Source organism: Rattus rattus, chromosome 2 (assembly GCF_011064425.1).
Source record: "Rattus rattus isolate New Zealand chromosome 2, Rrattus_CSIRO_v1, whole genome shotgun sequence".
NCBI lineage: Eukaryota > Metazoa > Chordata > Mammalia > Rodentia > Muridae > Rattus > Rattus rattus.
In genome coordinates, this window is record NC_046155.1 from 71,300,162 (window position 1) to 71,317,370 (window position 17,209).

A 17,209-nucleotide genomic window follows, 5' to 3' on the forward strand; every position below is an offset into this window, starting at 1 on the left:
CCCCAGCAAAGATTATGAGATCTGTGTGTGGCCTTGGGACAGAGGCTCTGCTGATTTCTAAAGGCATAGAGAGGGTGGTGACCGTTCCATGGGACGCGTCCTGGAGACGCATGACCTGGTACTCATCAGTGTGTGAGCAGTGGTAGTTGCTGCACCTTTCCGATATCTTTAGCTAGGCCTTGTCACCATCAGGGGTCTTGGATCAGAAGGGCAGGACATAGCTGGTCCCTGTTAGTGACACTATTCTGGAGACATTAAAGATAACATGAGCACTGTCCCCCACCCCCACAGCAGGCTCTCTTACTTTCTAATGTACTCCCTCTCTCAGTCACCAGACCCTGCATGGATGGCTCCGTCAGTGGTCCGACCTGAGCTGTGGGAAGATGGAGGAGTGCAGCCCTGTTCTCGAGCGCATGGGGACAAGTGTTTAGGAACAGCAAAGACATCCCAAGGAGGGGCCCAGGCCTCCACACTCCTGTGGGGCATCACAGCAGCATAGACATACATTTGGCTCCATGCCAGGTCAGATGCTGTTCAGCCAGGTAGATTCTAGCTGACAGGACAGTGCACTCCAGGCTCCGGCAGGGGCAGTGACTGAGAGCTCTGGTCACCTGGCTGGCTCCAGAACAAGGCACCGCTTCCATGGCCCGGAAATACAATCCCACCCTGACCAGTGTGCCAGCTAGCTTTGGGGACTACGGGCTTTCCATGTCATCTGCTTCTGAGTCAGTCTGGAGTGCCGGCTGGAGAAGTTAGTATTATAACTGGAGAAGACATAAGGGGTCAGGAAAGAGTAGGCCTGAAGTGGTGAGGAGGTAAAGAGGAGAGAATAAAATGAGTGCCGTAAACTTTGTTTTGGAAAGAGATAAGTTGAGAAAAAAAAAAAAGAGGAAAATAGAACATCAAGGAAGAGAACAGAAGAACAAACACATGTAAACTTCTAACCAGCACGAATAGGGAAACAGGTGACAGATTTCAGAACTACGCTTTCCTTCTGGAAATTTCTTTGGATGATTCGATTCGACGTAGCCCATCTTACAAAGACAATGATGGAGGTGTACTGAGAGCTCACCGTGTGCCAGAACATTGCTCTAGAATCCCACACCCATTACCTCTTCTCGGCTCCAACATCACACAATGAGAACTCTCATCCCTCCTCATGTCTGAGGAAGCAGACTCGACACATAGTTCTGCTCACATTGCAGAACATGATTCGTCACTAATGAGGACCACGGGCCAAGCCAGGTCCCCAGAATGCCAAGGGTATCTGGCTCCTGCCCGCCCCAGGTCCCCTGGGAGACTACCTTTCAGAATCGTTTCCAGATCCCTCTGGGAGCTTTTTGTGTTCTGTATCAAGGCTGTCAAGTAGAGCTTGGCCAAGGTCTCAGATTGAAAAATCTGAGGGTGGTGGAGTTCCCACTTGAAGCCAAGGCATTCGAGGATCACGTCTGAGGAGAGAAAACGATGTTTGGTCAGTTCAAGAACATTGCTGCCTGAAGATGCATAGTCTCCCCCACAACGGCTGTAGCTATCCAGCAGCCAGTGGGGTCCAGTAGATTCCTGAGGCCTTAGTGTAGTGTGGGGCCAAGCTCTTGCTGGGGAACTTCATAAGCAGTGTCTTGGCAATCAGGGACAGTGCTGTGGACAAAGCTGTAGATTTCCAAGGCATGTGAGCTGCCTTCTAACTCAGGGGCTCTTTAGGGATCCTCTTGGGTGGACTCTCTTGGGAGTCATATTGAAGTAAGATGGCACTGTGAAGAAAGCCCTTTGCAAACTGTGGAATGCTTTGTGTGGGGGCATTTGCCCTGGGCCAGTCATAGATGATTAAGGAAGAGACCTTGACAGAGGGACAGGTGAATGACACAAGATACCAGGCCAAGGTGAGGCATCAGGGGAGTGGGTGGGAGGACTCTGAATGACTCAGTTCTTACTGTTAGCCCTGAGCTGGAGGAGAGGCTGGTAAAAGAGACAATTGTTCCAAACCAGACATGATCTAGAGGGCCACTTGCTGTTTCTTGGCAAGAAAGTTTGACTGTTTGACTGTGTACCTGTATCCTCTTCCTGATACTGTCATTTATGAACTTAAGATATTGTTTCATGTTGAAGTTAAGAAAATGAGTTTGCATGTTAAATCTTGGATGACCTCGGGTACTTTGTGCTTGGTTAGAAAAAAAAGTCCCATATATGTGGGGTGACTATAGAGTGGAACAGAATTATAGGTCCAGTATTCTCCCTCTGTGGACATCAGTCTCAAATTTGAAGATGGCCATTACATGGCAGACATCACTAATCAACCTGGCATTCTTTTTCCTTACTATAGGGAGGTCTTGGATTGCTTCTCTAAGTACCTTAGAGTTGGCAGATGAGAATAAGCTATTAGCTTTCCCTTGGAAAAGAGGCTGTCTCTGACCTTAGGCAACCATTCTGTGAGGCTTAATCCTGAACAACTCCTTAAAGAGGCTGACTTTGGAGTAGGGGCATGGCTCTGTGGGAGAGTACATGACTGGTATACATGAGGGCCCCAGTTCTGTCTCCAGCATAACAAAAGGTAGGGGAAAGCCTACCACAGTATCTTCCCACCTTCCTCACCTGGCTCAGGGGACCTTTCTCCTATCCTGACTTATGCTCCAATCACAGGAAAATCCTTTGGGGAAAGGGTCAAGAAGGATGTCGGTCACGACTGGCTAGATCCCAAAGGGAAAAAACTTCAGTTGCCCTGTTCCCGAATGCTAAATTTAGACTTTTCTCAAGGCTACTTACTGACATCAGTGTGTTGGTCTTTATGTGCCCACCGTCACATGTACGTGTGTATGTGGTTCCGCTTGTCACACATAGGAGACTGTTTACAGACACCTGCCTGATGTTAGGCACTGCGGTGCATGAGAATTGTGATCCATAGAACAGAGACCTGACAACGACTGGCTCCCTTCCGCAGGGACCATAGGAAGCCCACGAAGTTGGCGTAGCGCTGGTTAAATCCACTGGTGACAACTCACCTGCTTCCCCACTTTGGGTGCCACTGTCCATGATACTCTCGGTGAAAAGCTTTTGGAATTTTGAAATGCATAATCTTGAGGGGAAGACACAAACAGAAGACCCTGCAGTTAATATTAAGTCATTTAGTTTGCTAACTATAAAAGTCATAAAAGGTGTAGGTGACAGGCTTTGTATGGCTTATGCGAGCCATGAGTTGGATTAAATTTTCTGCACCGGATAGATTGTCATGCAGCTCCATCTACCTGGTTTTGGCTTTGGTGCTTGATTGGCTGTGTGACCTGGGGCACCTGTTCCTTCTTCCCGATACGGTTGGTCACTATTGCTCACCAACTTTATGATAGTGTTTCATGGCAGGGTTCGGAAACTGGTCCACAACTCATCCTACTGTGTAGTTTACTAGAACATATCTCTACATCATCTCTCCTTACAGCATCCGTCCCTAAAGCATCACCTGATCACAGTTCTCCCTTTGTGAGAGTTTTCTCAACTCTCAGTGTGGCTGGCCCCAAAACACTGATCCCTGTTTCTGCTGGTAACCTTGACATACCAAGGAGGTATTCAAGGCTGCCCCTGCCAGCAGAGTGGTACTACCTTTGGAATGTCTCTAAAACAACTGTATACAGTAGGTGCTTGACAACTATCTCCCAGGGAAGAGCATAGGGCGTTCCTTTCTAGGATATTAACTGATATCATATAGTTGCTGCCAGTCTCGGGACATCTGAAAATTCACCTCACAGTCTAGCCCAACCCCTCTCCTGTTCCTCTAGCCCAGTTTCTGTTTCATGAGATGGACCCCCCAGGTAGCTGGTCACCTGGGCGTCGTCACCTCTGAGAGCATCTCCATCTGATGAGATGCTCTTTCCAACCTGTTCATGCGTCTTGGCCTTTGTTTCTTGACCTTTCTCCAGGCTGTGTCTTGGGTCCCCAGTCCCTGCCTGTCTCCCAGCCTCCTAGCATTTTCCTCCTTGGATTCATGCTCCACACAACATACAGAGCTGGTCTTGTCTCTCCTGCTGGGAATCCACCACTGAGTCCCTATAGACTCCTTGGCTAAGCTACAAGCTCCTGCCTCACTACAGCCCTGTGCCTTCCGCTCTGACTGCAGCCCTTTCTGGCTTCGTGAACGCAGATCCCCCCCCCCAACAGAGACCCTGTTCCTATACTGAGGGTTCTCCCAACTCTCTCCTAGGGCTCTTATTAATTCTCTAGGAAGAGCATCATCGTTGCCTTCTCTGGGCCAGCATCCCTATCCCCTATATGCCCCAAGATTGCCCCATTAAAACTCCTGCAATGTCCTCTGGTTGTTTGTCTATTCCTGTGTCCTCTGCCTAACAGACAGGGTGCCTGCTCACTGCTGTGGCCCTGGCACAAGTCGCCATGCATGTGTTCGCCCGGTGTTGGCTGAGTCCATGAGTATGAATAGCAGCTGTGATGATGCCTTTCATAGACTCTGTGTACTCCACATGCAGAGTGTGGAAATAAACTAAAATGTGAGTCACATACTCGGAAGACGATCAGCCTAAGAAAGCCAACTAGCCAAGGGATGCTTGTAGACCGCATTGGTCTGCGTAACCCGGTGTCCAGTTGGGAATGCTGATTCCCAGTGATTCAGAGTCCCTCGTGAGCCAGGCGCATGGAGGTGGTTTGGGCGGGAGCCTGTTTCCGGAATAATAGTGACAGCATTGCTACCCTTTCCAGGACAGAGGTGTCTGCGAGTGACTCAACCTCAGGAAGGCACTTGGGAACCTGAGTTGTTTACCCATTAGGAGTGATAGACTGGACACAGCCACCCTCACACCTTCCCTCAATCACTTGACATGTCTGAGAAGAACCAGGCAGGGTTAAGAGTTCATACCATCACCTTAAACGGTGGGGTGGGTTTTGGAAAACGCAGGGCATGAGCTCAACCTGCTTCACAAACATCCCAATTGCCAGCTGAGCCAGGAGATGCCCGATGACCAAATGGCTACCTTGCCTCTCCTGGGTGTGGTAGCTATTTACTATAGATGCTTTGTAGGCTCACTTTGGGATCACTGGTAGAGTCTTTGGTATACACAACATCTCTTCACTCACCGGGAGGAAAGAGGCCCTGTGAAGAGGTGGCAGTGAACAATGGTAATGTGCTCATAGGCTGCCTTAAGTTGTGGCCCATGATCATGAAAGAGAAAGGGATTCAGGAAGTGTCTTATGGATGTATAGGCCTCCTGCAACAAGCCACGTATGAGAATGTTGACTTGATGCCTAGGGTGTCAAGGACTCCAGTCTGACTGGGCAGAACTACACAGACCTGGGTCTCAGACCTTCCATTTTCTTCCACATGGCCTTGAGACCTGCCTCTTGGTCTCAGCTTTTCCCTATAAAACAAAATGCCTGGCAGGGCATGGTGGCACACGCCTCTAATCCCAGCACTCGGGAGGCAGAGGCAGGCGAATCTCTGTGGGTTCAAAAGCAGCCTGGTTTAAAAAGAGATTTCCAGGATAGCCAGGGCTAATACACAGAGAAACTCTGTCTTGGGGGAAAAAAAAAGCCTGGGCAGAGTAGAAAGGTTAATGTCTGGGAGGTGTAGGCCTGCCGTAATTAACACCACACTTGGCTGATATTTGCTTTTTTGTTTCCCCTACAGCCTAGCCTTATATCCCTAGTATCCCTCTCCCAGACTATATGCTGATAAAATACCAAGGTTTCTCCTTTTACCATCTTCATTGCTTTTTAAGACCTTCCCGACCTAGATATAGACTTGGCATTGCAGACCAGATGGAAAGGAAACATCAACCAGGGGCATCAGCCAGAGACCAGGAAGGGCAGGCCTTGGGCTCATTTCCCAGCATGCCTGGGTTCTTAGTGGGAGGGCCCTTCCTTTAAGTCTTGACTGAGCAGCACCACCCCTATGCTGCCTCTTGGGTAAGTGGTGGTGTGCCCACTTATGCCAAAACACTGCCCTCAAGACGGCTTGCTTATTTTTATTAGTGTGTCTGTTCGAGGTCTTTCCATGACTCATGCCACATAGGAGAACATAATTCCGTTCGCAGATAAGAAACTAGCACTGTATCAAAGGAGTCAACACCTTCATGTCTCTCAGCCCCCAACTCTGCAGTGATTAGGAGTGAGCAGCCTCAGATCCCCCACGCCCTAGAATCCCACAGACACAACAAGCAGAGCTAGGCAGCTCGATGACATGCAGGGCACTGACCTGAGCAAGACAGAGCTACAGACCTAAAATAACTGGGAGCTGGGAGCCAGGAGCTGAGTGGCCCTTGGTGTGATACATTTACTACAGTTTGATCTGGCTTCTGTCAAAGTTGACAGTGAACCCCTGTGGGGGAAGCCACAAGGACACCACAGGAGGCAGGGACAAGACTTTACTGATGGGGCAGGGCTGGGGAGACACATGTGTACTACACAGTATCATTCCAGGCCTTCCACACACCCTGGCCTGAGATCAGAGAGTCTCATGTAAAGGTACACAGTGTTACTAAGAATACGTTCTTTTTTTTTTTTACCTAAATTAAATGTTGTCTGTCAATATAAAAAATAAACAGAAAAATAAATGGAACCTTTTTGGTGCCTCCCAAGAGTTTTTCACAGTCCTGGGGATAGATTCCCACCACAGAGACAGAACTGTGATCTGTGTTCACGAAAGAAAACCACCCTCTCCTGTAGCAGACTCCACCAAGGTAAACGCTCGGTTTATTCAGAGTCTACGATTCATGAGACTAATAATAAGGGCTTCTAATACACTCTGATACCATATGGCGGATTTAATTATCCATTGAGTTTTCAAAGGAGTTTCTGTCATACCCATTTCACAGATGAGGAGAGTGAGGTTGAGCGAGCTTTAGCCACCGGCTAACGGTCCCTTTTGACCAGTCACTCAACAAGCATGGATCTTCCATGCCAGCAGATCTCCATGTCAGATACTACTCCAGGGGCAGCCTTTGCTTAGCTGGACTTATCCATGAACTCATGAGACAGGCACTGCCGGTTCAGAGATTAGTGGCATCAAGCCAGGGCAAAGGCACCAGGAAATGAAGGGACCCTTCTGCAATAAGGTCCATTGCTGGGTCCCCTGGACAGGCAGAACTCACAATTTGGAGAAGTGATGGTCTAGCCTGAGACTGAGACTAGTTACTAACAGAAGGAGGGGAATGGTAGGCTGGGTGAGATTGGGAATTCATGAGAAACATCCACTTAGCCATGGAGTGTTTTCAAGAGATCATTTGGTCCCTGGACGACAAACTTAGAATCCTGTGAGGGTCCCGAGCTCATCTATAAAGCATTGGTCAGCACTGACAGACCTGGTCAGAACAAGTAGTCTCAGACCCTGTCTGTTCCTATGTATGGTCCTTGAGAGAAGTTTCCTTTCAGACATGCCTATAGCAGTCCTGAACCATCTGGTCATTGTGGTCCGGTCATCGAACACCTCCCCTTCCCATTCTGGGCTGCCATCCCCCATCATGGGCATTTGACCCTCCCTACTTGTCTGGGTTCTTCAGAGCATCATCAAGGTCTACATTCAAAACATTGCACATCTGGGAAAGTGCCAGGAGGTCTCCGCAGAAATGGCCTTGGGGGAAACGCCATCGGTTGGTCGCACCAACAATCCGGCGCTCCATCCGAATCTTGCGCTGCTGATGATGAGAGAGAGAGAGAGAGAGAGAGAGAGAGAGAGAGAGAGAGAGAGAGAGAGAGAGAGACCTTTAACTTCCTCCACTGCAAACGTAAACTGCTTGTGAATTCTAGGACCTGGCTAGTGTTTATCATGGGGCATCTTCCAAATAGAGGATGCTGTCTATGGTCCAAGTTGTGAAGTACTTCAGAGATTGGGGTCTGGCACAAGAGCAGCCAGGGGCAAAAAGGCCAATTGTTTTTTGGTAGGTAGCTAAGAATTCACAAGTAGGGATAGTACTATGCTTCAAGTATTGTTGTTTGAGTACCTAGCCTAACATCAGTTGGAGAGATACTATGGACAGAGTTTTCTCTTTGGTAGAATACACAGTTGAAAGTTCACCACATTATTCACTGTGGCGTACAGTTCTGTGGGGTTTAGTACATTCATAGTCTTATGCAAGCACCACCTTTGTCCAGTTCTAGAACATCTTCATTACTCACCAAAGGGCCCTGTATCCACCAGACACCCCATCCATCTCTTTCCCCTCCACTGCTGGTGACCACTAAGCTGCTCTCTGAGTCTAAAACCTTTGCTCGCTCTGGGTACATGCAGAATCGCACAATGTCTGGCTCCCTTCAGCTGGCTTCGTTCCAAGGTTCATCCATGTATCTATCAGCACGTCCTTCCTTTTCAAGGCTGAATGATACCACATTGTGTGACTCTAGCACAATTTGTTTATCTTTTATCAGTTGATGATATCTGAGTTGCTTCAGCCTCTAGCTGTTATGAATCGTGCTGCTAGAAATAGTCATACAGTTCCTTAAGGGAAAAGAACACTAGGAATCCAACCCTCTGACTGATGACTCGGACACCTAACAAGAAACACTCACCACAACAACGGATCCGTGTGAATGGAAGTCATCAATCCTAAGCCACCCAGGCACCAAGAGAATAGGTGGAAATACGGAATCTGAGCTCAATTCCTACTGTTGTCACTTACCGACTGACAATTTTGGGCAGGTCACGTAACCTTCCAAGCCCCTCAGACATCATGCAAAATGGAGTCAGCTTCAACGGGAATGGTGACAAAGATGAAGCTAATGATTGTGGTGATAACTGCAGGGATGGTGTTGGTAGTAGGGGTGGACCATGTGCTGGTGATGGTGGTGACAAAGTGATAGCCGTGACAATGGTGGTGATGATGGTGATAAGGTGATAGCTGTGATGATGTTGGTGATGATGGTGATAAGGTGATGATGGTGATAAGGTGATACCCGTGATGATGGTGGTGACGGTGCTGATGGTGGTGATGGCAGGTATGGCAGTGGAAGGGGTGATGGTAATGATGTTGGTGATGATGGTGTGTTATTAGTGATGGTAGTGATGGCAGTGGCAGAGATGGTGATCACACTGTGACACTGGTAACGGTAGTGGTGGGTGGCAATGACAGTGCTGACAAAGATGAGGATCATGACAACACCGCCTTGCTTTTAGAGTTATTAAGAGGATAAAATGAAACTGTTTAGGAAATGTGTCTTAGCACGTTGCCCAGCTGGGTGACTGAGCTGTGGACTGAGTTTAGTTGTGGTCTTGAGGCACGAGCAAGGGTCGGCTCAGCCGAGGGGCTGCTCTCTGGTTTCTAAATAGTACTGCCTAGACATGCTCTTCCCAGTAGACAGCCAGTCAAGCTGGAGGCACTCAGTGGTGCATGCCCTGGCCCTTGGGAAAACATGGGAGCCCCACTGTAACCCTGACGTGTGTGTGTGTGTGTGTGTGTGTGTGTGTGTGTGTGTGTGTGTGTGTATGTGTGTGTGTGTGTGTATGTGTGTGTGTGTGTGTGTGTATGTGTGTGTGTATCTTTATCACCCTTTTAGTTTCTGAATTAGAGCTCTCACTGAACCCAGAGCTCATCAATTCAGCAAGAATAGCTGTATAGAAAAAGAATAGCTGTATAGAAAGCCCTGGGATTCTCTAGTCTTCTCAGCCCCAACATTGGGGTGCTCCATCCACACTCAGGTTTTCTATGGATGTTGGGAGATTAAACTCAAGCCCTCAGTCTCGAATGGCAAGCACTTTATTGGCTGAGCCATAGGGATGAAAGTTTCCATAGCATGAAACATCTATGAGGCTGACCAACTGATTAGGACTTCAATGACAGTGGAATGTTGCAGGTCCAGAACAACATTATCTTGGGCTATCTTCAGTCTCCTTACAGGCCATTCCTTGCTTGCCTCTGTGTCTGACACACCCTTGTGACTATCAGGTGAAACTGTTTTGCAATGTATTAATAAGCTAAAAACTCAAAATGTCATCAGTTAACACCCCTATCTGTAGCAGAGGTTCCCCACTTCTTCATATTCCTACCGACGCGCCTGACAGTGATCTGTTATATAAAATGCCACGAAGGCATTGCCACGTCAGAGAACGGAACTCAGAGTTCTGAAATGTGCATTCCTGAGCCAGGATCATGTTTAGCTCTGGAATAAACTACCCCTCACCCGCCTTGAGGTGAGAATTGCGGGGTTTGCATCTATAACCACCCTCCCCAGACCTGCCGTCACCGGCCTTCCTGTGGAAGGATCTACTTACTGAATTCAACATTTTCATGAATGATAGTGCAGATGACACCGAAGGACAGCGATGAGTACCTGGAAGACAAAGACTTAAAGCTGAACGTTTTCATGGCCCCAAAGCATCTCATCAGAACGCTGTAGAGCAGACTGACCTACAGAATCCATGTTTTACCAGAAAAGGAATCAGAACACCTCAGACATGGGTCATGTGTCATAGCCAGAGGATGTCTGTTTGTATGTTCTGTAGTTGGGTGCATTGTCTCACACTACACAAGAGCTCTAGTCTGAGATGGATGGACTGATGGACAGATGGATAGGTAGACAGACAGACAGACAGGCCTATGCTATTATTTTGGAAAAGCAGCTCAGGTAGAGGAACAGCAAGATATGCTTCTCACATCGTCAAGATCAACGTATGGCCTCAAATAGGGTGACCGTATAACTCTCTATTTGGAGCAGGAAACTCTATGGGTGGCTTTATCAATTAGTCAGGGCTGTACCGGGCCCAGTGGAGCTATGATCACCTTGGCTTAAAGGCCAGGAAAGAGGACTGGCAGAGCATTCATTCTCCCGCTGGTTTTGAATGCAATTAGGTTAATTTGGTTGGAAGCGACAGAAACCAATCTGATTGATGGTATGCTCAAAACAGTTAGTAGGAAGAGGAGGGTAGAACTGACTGAAAGATGCCGATGGGGCGAGGACACTCACAGACACCAAGGAGACTGGGAATCTGCCACAGGGACTGAGGATGTCATGAAGATGAATCAGTTCCCACACTCCCGTCTCCAGGAGGTTCTACTCAAGCAAGTCACCATCACCACTGCCACCACACTAAATACACACATACACACACCACACAGCACACAAAACACACACACATACACACCACACACACATACACACCACATTACACATATATCACAGTACACACACACTCCACTTCACTCCACAGCACACTAAACACACACACACACACACTACGCACACACATACATCACAGTACACCCACACACACCACATAGCACACTAAACACACACACATACACACCACACTACACATACATCACAGTACACACACACTCCACTTCACTCCACAGCACACTAAACACACACACACATACACACACTACGCACACACATACATCACAGTACACCCACACACCACATAGCACACTAAAAACACACACATACACACCACACTACACATACATCACAGTACACACACACTCCACTTCACTCCACAGCACACTAAACACACACACACATACACACACTACGCACACACATACATCACAGTACACCCACACACCACATAGCACACTAAATACACACATACACATACCACACACACACACCACACTACACACACACATACATCACAGTATACACACACTACACTACACAGTATACTAAACACATACACATACACACCACAGACACCATACACACTACACACATAAACATACTATACCACCCAGCACACAAACACACACACATACACACCACCCTATACACACCACAGTACACACACACACACACACACACACACACACACACTACAAGGACACTAAACACACACACATACACACACCACACACACCATATGCACCATACACACACACTACACTACACAGCACACTAAACACACACACACCACATAGCACACTAAACACATCCACATACACATCACATACATACACGCACACACACCACAGTACACACACACACTATACAACATACTAAAAACACACAAACACACACCACAGAGTACACTAAACACACACCACAGAGCCCACTAAACACACACACACACACAGCGCCTCCTCCACACACATGTGGTTTCATTCACGGCTGTTTCCACCTCCAGGGATTCATAGCTGCTTCTCTGTTTTTCACACTGAAGTCAAAATGACCCTGCACCTCTCTAGTTAAAACCCTTGCCTACTTTCCACTATTCCACATATGAGCTCTGAGTCTTCATCGTGGCCCAGAGGGATCTAAGGAGAAAGGAGTAGGCTCCAGGCAGACTTCATGCAAAGCTGGTCAGCATATGAAGAACTGCTCCTGCCAGGGCCCTCCATAGAAAAGGCTCATTTCAGTTCAGAGGCAGCTGCCTACCTTCTGTTTCTTTTACACAAGAGTCTTCCTAGCTGGCCTTGAACCCCAGGAGTATCTCAGTAGCCTTGAAATGTATTTTATTTTTATGTCTCACTGGGAGCTGTGCCCTTGGTGAGCTTTAGTTGTTGCTCCCTTGGTCCTCTGGTGAGGACGCTGCCTGTGACTCTCCTTCAGCTCCCAGCCAGGACCCTCTGAAGTGCCTCCCTGCCCTGACAGAGCCACATGCAAACAGCTCCCATCACTGGCTGACCCCTGGGTCTCTGCTGTGGATGAGGTGCCAGTCCCACTTACAGTTCTGAAGTCCTGCTGCCCACAGGGGCTGTTCACAGAGGATGAGAGTGAAGCAGAGGAATGCTGGTTGTACTGGCCACTGAACTATGGGAGAGCTGGAGGCTCGGCGCCTTCTGAGCCTGAATCTTGAAGGCTCTCATGACACCTGGGGCTCACCCCTTTCTCCTATGGGATGAGATGCTTTGCTGGGGGAGCCTGCCTTTGGCTTCCAGGGGGTAGTTGTGGGCACCATGGCAACAGCAGTCAGATTCCAAGGACTTCCTCTTCCGGGTTCTGATGTTAGCTCAGCTTGTGGTTCTCTGGGGAGGGGAGGGAGACAAGGCTGTCAGAAAACAGACTGTTAGTGACAGTTTGTCACTAGCATAACTCTGACTGGCTGACAAAAGATTTTCACAACAAAGGTAATTTGAATTCCATGGCCAAAATTAACCTTAATTAATACTACATCAATATTTGTGCATATACGTGTGTGTGTAGACACATTTCCCTTCCCCCATCCCTGTATTATTAATAGTGGTGACACTGTGTCTCTTGATATGGGAGAGAATGGTGGGTAGTGTATCCAGCCTCTGACAGACATTAGTGTCTCAAAGTGCAAGACCTGCACCTGGCTGTGCTCCTTTGCAGAGGGATGAGCTATACACACTGGGAGAGCCTTTGCAACATTTCCCATACCACCAGAGTGCATGCTGTCGGCTCTCTGACCCTGAGTCTGGTCTGCTGCTTCCCTCCTAGCCCACTGCCCAGGCCACGGTGTGATAGCGTGGGTAGAAGGAGGTACCTCAGCAAAAGCACTGTAGGGCAGGTCTGCCCTCTCTGTTGCTTCTGCCCTTCCCTTTACCTCAGCCGTCCATGTAAACTTTCTCTGGAATAGAGGGCTTTATACGTGATTTGAATTAAGCTGTTTGAAATCTAAGAACCTGACCCTCCTGACACCACACCTGCCCTCTGGATACCATTTCCGGTACTACGTGGGTTACCGGCTAAAAGACAGCCCCTGAGCGCCTCCTATTGGCCACACTGGGAAAGTGTCCCAGGGAGCCCCAATCCTCACCGCTCCTGAACCCAATGTTTGACCTTAGTCGTGTCAATCCCTTTCTGAAACCTTCGGCTCAGAAGCCTTCAGCTCCCCGCTAGATCGCTCCATGATTCTCTCCAGAGCTGAGCTGTGTGCCAAAGTCAGACACACGTACGTGAAAACAGCTCTAGCAGCAATCCCTGAAAGTTCTACCCGGAGGCATCCACTTGCAGATGACAAGGACCTGCCCTATGGGAGGGAAGAGTGGGGTTCAGACCCACCATCCTAGCTTTAGGCCAATGTTCAGGGGGCAGCTTTCTGTCTCCCCTGGCGTGATCTGGATCCGTAAGGATTGGCGAGAATGAGTCGGCTTCTGATTGGCGAGAATGAGTCGGCTTCTGATAGCACCGCTTAGGCTCCAGAGAGAGACGGGTGAGCAAGTTCCTACAGAGAACACGGCAGTATAGCGCAGTCGAAACAGTAACTGAACCTCCAACAAGACCATAAAGGATAGGTGAATTATCTCACAAGAAATGTAAAACAATCTTCTTTGAGCAGGTATGTGGGATGCAAACCCGGACTCCCAATACTGGGAAGTTGAGGCAGGAGTCCAAGGTCGCCCTCAGTTATATAGGAAGTTTGAGGCCAGTCTATTGAAATGAAGAAGCAGACAAGTGAAGGAATCCTACAGCAGCCCAATAAGCCTCAGGAGAGTACAGATGTCTGAGCTCGTGGAGCAGCCTGTAACATCAGAAGACAGACTGAAGCAGGAGGAACATCTTCCCCTGTGGGAAGGTCTACCTAGTCTCGCCCCTCTGTGTTGTCTTGACACAGCCCCTCAGAATCCCAGAAGAGAAGCCAAGGGACACATGGCCCAGTCCCTCAGTAAGGCAGATCCTGGAGGAGCCAGCATGGCTGTCCCCCATAGCCTCTCACTGACAGTATAGCATCCCCAGCTGGCAACACCAGAAGAGAGGCGACCAAGCACGAACAGGTCTGAAGCCAGGCCAAGGGAGCTGAATGGCAGAGAGCAGTCCCACCTGTCGCAGAGGGTGACTATACACACCGAGGGCCAGGGGAGCAGGCGTGTGAGCTTTCCGTCCTAGTTAGGGTTTCTATTATGTGGTGAAACCACGAGCAAAGCAAGTTGAGGAGGACAGGGCTTACTTCACTTCCAGATCACAGTCCATCACTGAGGGAAGTCAGGGCCGGGGCCTGGAGGCAGGAGTTGACGCAGAGACCACTGAGGCTTGTTGGCATGGTTCACCCAGCCTGCTTTCTCCCAGGACCACCAGCCCCGGGCTGGCACTACCCACCATGGGCAGGGCCCTCCCTCACCGATCACTAGTAAAGAAAACGCCCTACAGGCTTGCTTACAGCCTGATCTCAGAGAGCATTTTCTCAACCGAGATTCTCTTTCTCAGGTGACCTTAGCTTGTGTCATGTTGACATAAATCTAAACCTAGCCAGCACAAGTACCAACTCTGGAGGGCTTCTAAGTGATACGTTTCCTAAACTTTAAAGCATAGTTCCGTGTTCAATCTCCAGAACTGTTTAGAACAGGCCACTTGAGGCACATGCAACCCCAGCACTCGGAACGCAGAGGCAGGAGGATCAGGAGGTCATGGTCATCCTTGGCTACATAATGAATTCAAGGCTACCTTGGATTATATAAGACGGTCTCAAAAAAAAAAAAAAGATGAAGGAGGGGGGAGGGGGAGGAGGGGGAGGAGGAGGAGGAGGAAATAAGAAATAAGAAATGACACCTCAAGGTGCCTTCTTGGCTGTTGGAAAGAAAAAACAGGTCAGATCTTGAAATTCTGGAGCTTGCTCATGTGGCCTTGGCCACAAGCAATGTCACAGGAAGTCAGCACTGGACAGGTCACCCGCATTGTGGTGGATCAAAAAGAACCGATACCACTGTATAAGTCTGTTCAGACACAGACAAACTTGAACCTGATGTGAACTACAGCGGAGGATCAGTGTTTCTCAGTCGTGGAGTCTGAGGTGGCTTCTGGGACTTTTTCTAAGATGCAGCTCCCCCTGGTGGAATTTCTGCTTCACTGCAACCAAGGTCAACCTGCCCAATCACACCCGGTGTTCCTAGTTCGGAGCTTCTACCCAGCCCCATGTATACGGGCGTACAAATAACTACAAATCAGACATTTGCCAGAAATCAATTATGAAGAAGTTTATTTTAAAAGAACTTTGGTAGACATATCCGAAACTAGGCTTGGTAGACATAGTTCGCCGTTTATTTAAGATGAAAGTAAATTTGCATACTAACGAGACGGTATGCTTACTTATTCTCTCACGAAGGGTGAGATCTTGGTTGAATATTGTGTATTTGGTACTGTGGGATACGGAGCATCTTCAGAGTTGGTCAATAGATTTTGTAACTGTCGATGCTGAAACATACCTCCACACAGTGCAAATGACTGACAAAGGCACGATGGCCACCGAAGAAATGATTGTAAATTCTGTCCTAATCCCATGCCAAAGTCCACCTAGTGAAATTTCAAGGAGCCCAGGTTAACAACCCGGCTTTCATGTAAAATCAAGCATTCCTAACAACACAACCTCTGCATTGTTAACTGGACACTTGGATTCTGACAAACGGTGTTCGGGAACCATTGAAAGCCATTGGTCTTCCATAATGAAACCATCAGAGTAGAAAACTCTGCACCTCCAGTAAAAACACTGCCACTTATAACACACAGCAGGCAGCCTGGGGGGGAGAGGGGAGCCGCTGGGGTGTTTCAGGCAGTGCTGCTGGCCTTGTGTGGTGTAAAAGCTACACAGTACGAGGCTGTATGTTCATGGCCCAGGCTGCTGTGAAATGGAACAAAACAGAACAAAACAGCCAAAAATACCTTGGACCCATCATGCATTTAATTTTCAATTACTTTTGGGGGCATTGCAGATTCGGAAATCTTTTACTATTGCTATTTTTTTTTCTCAATCTCCACATTCAGTTATACAGACCACGCCCTCATGACCCATTTTAAGAAACTGAGGCCTGGTGGGTCAGCAGCAGCATTTCCAGCCCAGTGGGCGACTCTGAAGAATTTGGCTTGGGGGCTGGAGCGATGGCTCAGCCATCAAGAGCACTTGTTCCTCTTGCAGAGGACTGGCGTTGGGTTCCCAGTCCCCACGTGGTGGCCACAGACATCTGTGACTCTAGTTCCAGGGGATCTGATGCCTTCTTCTGGCCTCCCATGGAGACCAGGCATGAACACGGTAGGTGCATTTACCTATAGGCAGGCAAACCAATCATACACATATAAAAGTAAAACAATAAAAGAGCCGTGTGTGGTGACACACACCTTTGATCCCAGCACTCGGGAGGCAGAGGTGGCCGCATCTGTGAGTTTGAGGCCAGCCTGGTCGGTCTAAACAGTGAACTCCAGGCCAGCCAGGGTTACATAGTAAGACTCTGTCTCAAAAACAATCCACAAAAATTGTTCAGTTTAAAGGAGTCTGCTCACACAGGTGCTCCCATAGGTGCATAAGGACTCTCAGGTCTTTCAGAACAATAGCCAAACACTGAACACAATCCAAACGCCTGCCACCCCCAGGACAGCTGGGTATTTGGTAGTATGC

At 48.5% G+C, this 17,209-nt stretch overlaps 1 protein-coding gene across 1 annotated transcript in view; it reads right to left on the reverse strand.

Annotated features, from left to right (window-relative positions):
- The window catches only part of Btbd16 (BTB domain containing 16), a 52,872-nt gene extending 40,220 nt beyond the window's left edge, over positions 1-12,652 (reverse strand). The window contains exons 1-4 of the mRNA XM_032892445.1: positions 12,589-12,652; positions 7,474-7,622; positions 2,997-3,070; positions 1,305-1,448 (exon numbers count right to left, since the gene is read on the reverse strand). Coding sequence (XP_032748336.1) covers positions 1,305-1,448; positions 2,997-3,070; positions 7,474-7,610 — 355 coding nt within the window. The 5' untranslated portion in view covers positions 7,611-7,622; positions 12,589-12,652. The remainder of the gene's footprint in view (positions 1-1,304; positions 1,449-2,996; positions 3,071-7,473; positions 7,623-12,588) is intronic.
- Positions 12,653-17,209: the final 4,557 nt, after the last annotated feature.